This window comes from Chaetura pelagica, unplaced genomic scaffold (assembly GCF_000747805.2).
Source record: "Chaetura pelagica isolate M959 unplaced genomic scaffold, ChaPel_1.0 scaffold938, whole genome shotgun sequence".
Lineage (NCBI taxonomy): Eukaryota > Metazoa > Chordata > Aves > Apodiformes > Apodidae > Chaetura > Chaetura pelagica.
In genome coordinates, this window is record NW_009954221.1 from 333264 (window position 1) to 343931 (window position 10668).

The 10668-nt window shown below is 55.4% G+C and overlaps 1 protein-coding gene across 2 annotated transcripts in view; it reads left to right on the top strand.

Annotated features, from left to right (window-relative positions):
- Positions 1–9363, top strand: part of MID2 (midline 2) — a 52026-nt gene extending 42663 nt beyond the window's left edge. Inside the window, exons 5-12 of one of the 2 annotated variants that reach the window (XM_010003435.1) lie at positions 709–857; positions 1340–1467; positions 2419–2580; positions 3088–3096; positions 3414–3433; positions 4761–4953; positions 8261–8468; positions 8961–9363. In XM_010003435.1, coding sequence (XP_010001737.1) covers positions 709–857; positions 1340–1467; positions 2419–2580; positions 3088–3096; positions 3414–3433; positions 4761–4953; positions 8261–8468; positions 8961–9363 — 1272 coding nt within the window. The remainder of the gene's footprint in view (positions 1–708; positions 858–1339; positions 1468–2418; positions 2581–3087; positions 3097–3413; positions 3434–4760; positions 4954–8260; positions 8469–8960) is intronic. The other variant, XM_010003437.1, reaches the window with a different exon arrangement.
- The last annotated feature ends 1305 nt before the right edge of the window (positions 9364–10668 follow it).

A 10668-nucleotide genomic window follows, 5' to 3' on the forward strand; every position in this document is an offset into this window, starting at 1 on the left:
TGCTTTCCTTGTGAACTGCCATTTGGTTTGCCATTTGTTCTGGGCTGCTTTTCCTGACACATGACCTGATGGATGCATGGAAGCATTGGGAAGAGTGTCAACCCCTGCCCTGAGAAAGAAAGTCTATGGAGGCAAAAATGCCAAGGCAGCAGTTTGTCTCCAGCTGGACTGTGGTCCTGGGAGGAACTGGCCACTCCATCCCAGGGAGCCTTGGTGCCTGTGAGACGGAGCAAATCCACCTCCATGGGGCAGCAAGAGAGGTGTAAGGACCAGAGCAGCAGCCTGAGGTTTGTATTGGTGATGGATGGGAGTGAGGAGTGCTAAGCAAGGGTGCCCGAAGGGTGATGCCTGCTGTGTTCCTGGACAACCCACCTTTGGCATAAGGAAACCCTGCCCAGGCCTCAGGGATCTTTTATTCCAGTCATTCTGAGAAAGAGCATTTCCTGGATGCATCACACGTGTGTCTTTGGAAACCCACCCGAGGTGAGATGCTGAGAAGCCCACGGGCCTTTCCCACCTGCAAGACGAAGCTAACCCTGAACGTGCACTGCTGCTCTGCCTCCCCAGAGCCTCTGGGGACATTCCCGAGCTGATTCTCTGCTCCTCGCTTCCCTTGAGCAGCCTGTGGCTTAGGGTAGGGTTTCCTCGGGGCGCTTTTCAAGCTGCCAGCGGCTTCTGAGCACCTTTGCCCCCTCTGCTTCCCAGCAGGTGATGAAGCTGCGGAAGCTGGCCCAGCAGGTCGCTAACTGCCGGCAGTGCCTGGAACGCTCCACCGTCCTCATCAACCAGGCAGAGCACATCCTGAAGGAGAACGACCACGCGCGGTTCCTGCAGACGGCCAGGAACGTGGCCGAGAGGTGGGATGGCTCGGGATGCTGGTGGGTGGCACCGGAGTTGTCCCCTGGTCACAGCTCCCTGCCCAGGGACATCTGCCCCCCTGCAGCCTCTGAGCTGGGCTCAGAGGTGTCCTGGTTCCCATCCCGTGCAGGACAGGAGCTGTGTGGCAGGTCCTGACAAAGCTGAACATCTGCTGTGGGAGCAAATGTAATTCCTGGGGGTGGAGGGAGTGGTGACATGTCAGTCCAAAGGGAGCTTGGTGGGCAGCAGGGCTGGGACCCCCACAGGGATGGAGCTCCCCTTCTCTCTGGGGAAGCTGTCCTCGGACTGGGCCACCCTTCTGGACCAGAGCAGTGGTCAGTAGGTGTGAGCCCCTTTCCCGATGGGAAGTGCTGGGTGATGGGTCTCAGCCGCTCGCACCCGGTCAGTCCCAGTCTCCCCAGCACAGGCTGTGGGGAGTGACGCACCCGCTGCCTCCTGACGGGCTCTGCTTTTCTTTCAGGGTCGCCATGGCAACCGCATCCTCTCAAGTTCTGATACCAGATATCAATTTTAATGATGCCTTTGAAAACTTCGCTTTAGATTTTTCCAGAGAGAAGAAGCTGCTGGAGGGGCTGGATTATCTGACAGGTGGGTGCAGAGCTGTGCTCCCCGTGGCCCTTCCCTGCACCCACCAAGGGCTGCTGGGGGTTATAAAGCAAACAAATTGTCACCTGTTCTCACCAGTAAGAAATGCCCAGTTGGCTGTGGCACAGCAGAGGTTGTGCTGTCCCCAGGACATTTCCCTGTCCTCCTGTTTGCACTCTGCTTCTCCTGCAGGGTAGGTAGAAAAGTCCAGAAATCTGGTAAAAAATTACTTGTGCTGCCCTTTCTGTGGGTCTCTTGGTGCTAAATAGGGAATTCCCAAGGACAGAGACCTTGCTGGGCCTGTGAGTGCTGCCCTGGTGGCCCAGGTTAAACACTACCCTGGCCTGGGGTGTCCAGGAGCAACCCTGACACAGCCAAATGCTGCTGGAAAACCAGGGGCAGGGATGAAAGCTCTGGAGAAACAAAGTCATCATTACTCACCCAAATCTGATTTTCTTCATTGTGAGGCAGAGCAGCTGCAGGGAAAGACTAATGACAAACTCAGGTCTGGAACAGCTATGGGACAAAATACTTATTCCACAACATGTCCTGAGACATAGGTGGCTTTTGAAGTGGCTTCTCAGCTTGTCTCAGGGTCGGGGTGTCAGACCTGGTGGAAAACCCCTTTTTCTGTTACACCTGAGGGCACACTGGTCCCTGGGTATTTTCTTATCACAATAAAGAATTTAGTTAGATGAAAAGAGCAATTACAGATCAAATCATAGAATCACAGAATCATAGAATGGTGAAGGTTGGAAGGGACCTTAAAGATCATCAGGTTCCAACCTCCCTGCTCTGAGCAGGGACCAGCGCGCTAAGGATGAGACGGGTTTTTGTGTCCAGAGCCCCTGCTCCCCACAGGAGCCCGTCTCTGCCCTTCAGGGAGCAGAGAAGCCTTAGGTGCAGCAAGGAGAGGAAGCAGAAGCTGAGGGAGGTGTGTTGTTGCCCCCGCAGCGCCCAACCCGCCGTCGGTGCGCGAGGAGCTCTGCACAGCCTCCCACGACACCATCACCGTCCACTGGATCTCGGAGGACGAGTTCAGCGTCAGCTCCTACGAGCTGCAGTACACCATCTTCACTGGCCAGGCCAACTTCATCAGTAAGTCCCCGTGCGCTGGTCGGGTTGGGGGGACCGTAGGTTGCTTCAGAACTATTTCCCAGCCTCAGCAGCAGGGTGCCTGGAGAGTCACAGAATCACCAAGGCTGGAAAACACCTTTAAGACCATCAAGCCCAGCCTATGACCTGACACCACCACATCTCCAGACCATGGCACTAAGTGCCACATCCAGCTTTTCCTTGAACACCTCCAGGGATGGTGCCTCCACCACTTCCCTGGGCAGTGCATTCCAATGTCTGTTCACCTTCCTTGAGGAGAGGAGTCCTCAATGCATTGGAGATACATCCCTCTTATGATTCCTGTACCACCACATCTCCAGACCATGGCACTAAGTGCCACATCCAGCTTTTCCTTGAACACCTCCAGAGATGGTGCCTCCACCACTTCCCTGAGCAGTGCATTCCAATGTCTGTTCACCTTCCATGAGGAGAGGAGTCCTCAATGCGTTGGAGATACATCCCTCTTATGATTCCTGTATAACCCTGCGTTTTTTCCTGAAATTGGAGTGGGTTTGTGTTCTGGAGGAAAGTTAACTTATGGGCTGGGTTCTAGGAGTGAGTCCAGGGAAACTGCTGGTTTCATATAAGGAAAAAAAGAAAATGGATGTTTTAATGGGAGAACAAAAATACAGCTTAAGTTTGTCCATCCTGAAGCAGTGCTTTGGAAAAGCACAGCATTCCCACAGCAGGGCTCTTGCAGGAAACTTTTATCCCTGGTTTTCCTTAGAAGGACTTAACCATTATAGGAAGCACTGACAAGACCCTCCTGCGGATGTCTGGGCTGCTGTCAGTTCATCTCCCTGGTCCCGAGGCCGTTGGTGCTGGGAGCGCAGGGTCAAGGCTCAGGAAGGCTGTTACCTGCACTTGACAGTATGCAGGGAGCTGCCAGAGAAAGTCATTGCTAGTGACTTTCAGAGCTGATAGAACTTTTGGAAACAAGATGGTTTATTTCCTCTCAATCAGGTTAGTTACAGGCACTGGGTGCAAAGGCAGCAAGATTTCCCCTGCTCAGCTCCTCCCTCCAACATGTCTCCAGCCTTTTGCTCTTCCCTGAAGCCTGGGAGAGCTCAGCAGCCTCCTTGGCTCCGTTTTTCCATGGCCACAACCTCCATCTCCCCTGCCAGGAGTGTCTTCCTTGGCCATCTTTGGTAGCTCTGCATAGGAGTAAAGAAATCATCAGTTAGTGTCTCAGAGGATAAGATTAATAATATATTGTCACTTGCAGTAGCATAGTCAGGTCTGGGTGATGAGAGGAGAGGTTTGAGTCCTGGCTGAACTCACACTTGAGGAAACACTGGAAATGGTGTGTTCAGGCTCACCTAGGAGAGCATGAGGAGGCTTCCATGGAAGGAAATACCTTCTTGAAGAGCACACAGTTGGCCTGGGGAAACCATCCCCTTCGTGCTCTCTTTAAAGCCAAGAGCTCAGCAGGAGTTGGACATTTTTATGGATGACGAAAGTTGCAAAAAAAGTGTTTTTTTTTTAATTTTGGCAAGAATAGAAGCCCTTAGTCTTCAAGGCCAACCCATTCTTGGTTGTTTTGGGAAAGAAACCTGCTTGGGAGTCCAAGTTGTTCTCAGACTGTTGTTTCTCAGCTGCCTTGTCCAAAGCTGGTCTGTGTCTGCAGGGGAATAACACCTACCAGTGCTTGGCTGAAAGCTGCTCGGGTGGGAGCAGCTCTGCCTGAGGTATGCAAGCAGTATCACATCTGGTTTATTTTCTACTTCAAATAACATTGCTCTGCTCCCCTAGGCCAGCTCCATGTATATTTTAAACCAAATCCAGGCTGACAAGGACTGCAACCTGCCCTTGTCTTCTGGCTGAGCAAGCCACCAGGGATAACTAACCCCCCAGTGGAAGCCTTGGCACAGGAGATCTGCAGCATTTCTCCAGCCGTGGCTGGAAGGTGCCACCAGTTGAATTTCCCTGCCTGCCCTTTCCCCACCACTTCCCATGGCAGCATCTGGAGATACCAGTGCCCATCCCTGGCTTTGCTGTATCGAGCGTTGCCTTTGTGTGATTATAGAAAAGGTTCTTTGAGTTGCTGGGATTCATCATCTATGGGAATGCTCCTGCAGGGGCTCCCAACTCCAGGCAGGCGATGAACCAGCCCGAGGGATGTGTGGTCGGTCAGCTCTGCCTTAGCAGCAGGTGGTCTTTGTACCCTGTCCTTTCCTGAGAATAAATTGTTCCCCCTCTCCCGCTCTGCAGGTCTCTACAACTCCATGGACAGCTGGATGATCGTCCCCAACATCAAGCAGAACCACTACACGGTGCACGGGCTGCAGAGCGGGACCCGCTACATCTTCCTGGTCAAGGCCATCAACCAGGCGGGCAGCAGGAACAGCGAACCCGCCCGCCTCAAGACAAACAGTAGGTGCCTGGGCTGGCCCTGGGGGTGGGAGAGCTGCTCCCTGCCAGCCCCCGGCTCCAGGCAGCCTGGTGGAGACCCCGGGTTATTTCAGTTATTTAACATGCCCTTCTCACTCGGTGTGTCAGCTCCTTCCCTGCCTCCAGGGATGGGCTCCTGCTGCTCCACACAGTGCTGGGGCTCCCATCAGCCCCATGCTCCCATCAGTGCCCATCCCCATGGGTTTCCAGGACCACTGGGGTTTTGGGAGAGTGTGAAGGTCTGTCCTTCTGGGTGCTTTACATCACTGGGCTTTCTGGGGCCAATGTGTGGGGTCCTGGGGCAATCGTGTGCTGGTGTTTTGCTCACGGTGGATTGCAGTTCTGAGGAGCCCCAAGGAGACTGAGCAGAGCCTGTGAGCGGGGGGCTCTGTGGAGGGGGGTCTGCAGCCATGTGCAAAGCCACATCACCCCAGGGAGGGTTGAAGGTGTTAATGGAAACATGAGTGAGGTTCAATCACAAATGAGAGCAGCAGAGCAGGACCATCCTGGCAGGGGGGAGTTCCTGGGTTTGCAAGGGGAGGGGGTAGCAAAAACCCCAGGGCTGTTGGCACCTGCTGCCTGGGGGACATCACAGGACAGAGAATGAAATGGGGAGGCAGAAATCAGTGGCTCTCGGGGCTTTGCCCACAGCCCCTGCTCCATGGCTGGGTCTCCTGATGCTCACAGAGGCCGTCCCTGCCCAGCCCAGGAGAACGCAGCCCTCCCGTGTGCCTCTTTAGTCCTCCCATGTGCCTCTTTAGTCCTCCCGTGTGCCTCTTTAGTCCTCCCGTGTGCCTCTTTAGTCCTCCCGTGTGGCTCCTCAGCCCTCCCGTGTGCTCCTTGTCCATCACTCCTACCTTGACTGGGCTTTCCAGCTGATTTATCACCTCGGCATTTGTGCAGCTCTAAAGCAAATGAAATTAAGTAGAGGTGGTGGGGGTGGAGAGGAGCTGCCGAGAGGGTTTGCTCTTTGGATGCTTTAACTGAGTGTCAGTCACACTGCTAGGAGCTCCTTGTTGGAGATGAACTCAATTTAGGAGATTGAATAAGAGCCCAATCAAGTTTTGAACTCCCCTGGTTGCACGGCAGTGTCTGCAGCAGCTCCCCATGTGTTTGCAATGCCAAGCAAGCCTCACCTGGAGCAATGCACAGATTCTTGTGTCTGGTCCTGGGTTTGGATGTGCCAGGAGCTGCTTTCTGAAGGCTGGGTGACCGAGGAGCTGGTCCCAGCGGCTCCTGCTCGGGCCACGGGAGGGACTGATGCACGGAGCTACCGGGCAGGCGTCCTTCGCTGCTGGGTTGGCATTTATCTGCAGCTCACAGAAAGGTCTTTAGGGAAACTTACAAACATTTCATTTAGGAATATCTATGTGTATAATACCTGTTTTCTTTCTGCAGCCATCCTCAGAGCGCAGGGGCTGCTTTGGGGTGTTTGCTCCTCACCTTTGGGGTGGTCCCAGCTGGAGCAGCCACCCTGGCCTGTCCTTCCCAGCCCTTTTCCTGCCTCTCTGTCCTTGTGTGGCAACCAGGTTTTCCCCTTCTCCAGGCTGCAGTTAGAAGACAGGGCACACTTTTCAACTGCTGCAACCTTGGCAGAAGTGTCAGCATCTTGATGAGGAGATGGGCCGAGGAGCATATTTCAGAGCCCTCTTCCTGCTCCTGAGGGGATGTGTGGAGAGGTTCCTTCAGCTCCAGAAGGTCACTGTCAGGACACATTGGTTTCTGTGGCATCAGTGCTGTCAGTGCTGGCACAAAATCTGCATTCCCAAACTGCCCGAGCTGAAGAGCTGGGAGAATAGTTTTGGTTTAGTGACAGAGATAACCTTTCTTTGCTGAGTCTGGGCCTCAGGATGTCTTGTGTATTAGCAGTTGTCCAAAAGTGGATGGAAGTGCCAGAATGCAGGGGCAATTCCCACTCTGGTTAGTAAATGAAGTGCAGGGAAGGTGGTTTTTACGGTCCTTGCCTTGATGGCTGCAGGCTGGTCTTGTTCTCACTCATATTTCCCTCTCTTCCCCAGGTATGCCTCTCCTGGTGAGAGCTCCAGGGCTCACAGCCACATCCCCTTGCCTGAGCTCCCTCCCTCCTGCACCTCTTCCTGGGGCAAACAGCAGCAGGCAGAGCCAGGGTGGCAGGAGCCCTTGCAGCTCCTGGGGAGCTCCAGCAGCCAGTTCCTCCCTCTGCCCACCCCCTGTTCCTGGCACTGCTGACCTGCTTCATTAACCTTGAACATTTCCCTGGAGCAGGGCTGCTGCCCTCTCCTCCCTCTTTGCTCCTGCACACCCAAGGCCAGTCAGGATTTCCTCCCCTCTGCTCAGACACTGCAACACTTGTGACTTTGCAGGGAAAGGAAGCGTAATTAAGCTGATTAACCCCCCCAGAGGGTGCTGCTTCCATGCAGGCAATGTGAATGGATGAACCAGTGAGGGCTGTAGGGAATATTCCAATAGGCTGAATTTCTTGAGACAAAATTTACCTGAGTGACCAGCCCAGAGCGTATTTGTTAATGAGAATGGATGGGAAGAACCACCAGAACTCCCAGCTCTCAGCCAGGCAGGGCTGGGGGGGTTGGAGAGCTCCAGGAATCTGGGAAGGAAGGGGAAGATCACCTTCCCCTTTGGGCAGGGAGTGGAGACCATCAGAAGGATGGTGTTTGTGGATGCAGGGAGGGCAGGTGCTGCCAGGGGGCCAGGCAGGTTTCCCACAGCAGGCAGGGCCCCTGTGTGTCAGTGAGGAGCTCTTTGGCTTTTGAGTGCTGGTGCTGCCACAAAGGAACTGCAGCTGATGGGTTCAAGCAGCTTTAAAGATCTGCAAAATCCATCAGGCTCAGCCCTGCTAATTGCAGAGGAAGGCCCGGGGCGTGAGCTGCCTGCCCGGCCCTGTGCTCTCACCCCCTCCCAGCCTCACCAAGCACGGGCTGGACCCCATGCCTTTGATGTGCTTCCACTGCTGCCTGCACAGTCCAGACTGTCTTCTCCATGCACGAAGACCTTCTTTGGCAGTGGAAAAGGGCTGCAAAACTTTGGGCATGCATTGTATGGCATGTGATAGCAGCCCATGCACTGTGGGGAGCAGTTGGCATTGGCTGCTGATGGGGAGTCGGGGATGAGCTCCTTGCTGCAGCCCTGCTCTGTCACTCAGTGTTGTTACACCACCGTCCTCAGCTGGTGGAGAAGCCTTTGGCTCATGGAAGATGTCCAGAGGGCCTGGGGCAGACCCTCCCTGCCACGTTCTGCCTACACTGTGATGGTAACAAACATAAATCCTAATCTGTGTCTCCTGTTCTAACAGGTCAGCCTTTTAAGCTAGACCCCAAGATGGCTCACAAGAAGTTGAAGATCTCCAATGACGGGCTGCAGATGGAGAAGGACGAGAGCTCCTTGAAGAAGAGCCACACGCCTGAGAGGTTCAGCGGGACAGGGTGCTACGGCGCGGCAGGAAACGTCTTCATCGACAGCGCCTGCCACTACTGGGAGGTGGTGGTGGGATCCTCGACCTGGTAGGCAGCACTGTTGCCTTCCCTCCCGCTCCTAGAAGCCCTCAGTTTTTCCCAGAGATGCTGTGGGACACATTAGGGTTAAAGGCCAGGGTTTTGGCAGAGCTGCTCATGGGCAGGGAGTTGGTCAAGACCTTAAGTCTGGGTGGCTGTGGCTTCCAAGAGGTTTATGAGTTTCTCTCCTCGCTGCCAGAAGCTTTTGGGTCAGGTGGTATGGTGAAGTGTGCATCATTCCCCTCAGCTGCTGACCCTGCTAGAGACTGCCAGGCCTCAAATCTCACCCGACAGCAGGGCAGAGGTGCAGCAGGAGGCTGTATGGGGAGGGAGTGATACTTTTCTCCAGCCAAAGCTCTGCAAGGGCCTTCTCAGTCACCTGAAGCTGTTGCTGTGCTGATTCCACAGTCAGGTGGACTTAAAGTGTGTGCCAGCAGCCATCGGGGCTGGGCTTCATCCTGCCCGGGGCTGGAGGTGCCTGATGAAGCTTCTCTCCTGCAGGTACGCCATCGGCGTGGCTTACAAGTCGGCCCCCAAGAACGAGTGGATCGGGAAGAACTCCTCGTCTTGGGTCTTCTCCCGCTGCAACAACAACTTTGTGGTGAGGCACAACAACAAGGAGATGCTGGTGGAGGTCCACCCCCAGATGAAGCGCCTCGGCGTCCTCCTGGATTACGACAACAACGCGCTCTCCTTCTACGACCCGGCCAGCTCCCTCCACCTCCACACCTTCGAAGTCTCCTTCATCCTCCCCGTGTGTCCCACCTTCACCATCTGGAACAAATCCTTGATGATCCTCTCGGGTCTGCCTGCCCCGGACTTCATAGATTACCCAGAGCAGCAGGAGTGTAACTGCAGGCCGCAGGAGTCCCCGTACGTGTCAGGGATGAAAGCCTGTCACTAGCTCCCCAGCCCTGCCCGTGTGCTCGGAGCCGGACGCCGGAAGCTGCCGTGCCAGGGAGCCCGGGACATCCCAGTGCCCTGGCACCTTCCCACACGCAGCCCGGTGTCGTTTTAAGGGGAAGGAGGAAGAACCTCTGGCCGCGGCTGAAAATAAACTCCCGTTGGCGAGCTCCGCTTGCGTGCGTGCGGCTTGTGCAGCTCCCACCCCCGCGCCCAGTGGCACCTGGAAGGCTTTGTCGTCCCCCGGGGGGCTGGAAAGGCTGGGGCAGGTTTTCAGGTGATCTGAGGTGCTGCTGTGGTTCGGGGGATGTCTTGTGTGTCCCTGCAAGGCACAGGTTGGAGCAGGAGGGATTGGCTTTCTGGAGCCTGCTGGTGGCTTGTCTTGAGAGCCAGGTGGTACCTGAGCTTCACCTTCTGGGGAGGACTTTGTGTTTGGCTGGAGTCTGGTGGCTTCTCTGGTGTGGCAGAGAATTGCATGGACCTCTCGCACTTGGCGAGTGCTGGCATTGGTGGGTGCTGGTTCCATGGTGGATAGTGGTTACACGATGGATGGGCTGTGAGAGCGAGGGCAGTGCTGAGGATGGTCCCACCACCTCTGCCTGGTGCTGCCTCCCAACACTGGATCTGCCTGGCTGTGCCCACTACATGTGGCTGTGCATAGACCTCCGTGGGTTTCCTGCCTGGTGTCCCTGCAGAAAGAACACACCTCCCTGTGCTTAGCAGAGGGTCAGGTCCTGCCCAGAGATCTCTGTGCTTTATGACCCAACATCTCAATTTCTGACCCCAACTCTTGGCTCTTGGTTTGTTCTCCACCTTGATGTGGGTGTGGAGCCATCCTGTTTGCTCTGTGGCTAAGGACTGAGTCTGTCCCAGGGGCTCCAGCCCCGGGTTGCTGGGAGCTCTTTGGCTGCCACCAACCACAAGCACCAAGTCCTCTGGCCAAGCTTCATTGTCACTCTCTGGTCAAACACGGCAGGATGCTGGGAGTGGTGAGGAGGTGGGGCAGCGTGGTGGTTCGTGGTGTTTGAAAAGCTCTGTTTTCTCCTCTGGCTGTGTGTGGTGGCTTGGTGGCATTGCATGGTGACATCAGGCTGAGGCCTCTGAGCTCTGCCAGCCTTTTCCTTTTGTTTTTTTGGACCTTGCTGATAGGGAACTACCTCAAAGCCCAGCCTCAGGGGAGGTGGCCGGCTCAGGCATCGGGCTGGTGGAACTCGATGGGAGCTGCTGGGCCCTGGCCCAAGGTGGGTGCTCCCCACTAGTGACCCCAGGGGACACTGGCAGTGAAGCCCGGTGGTGGCACCTGCCA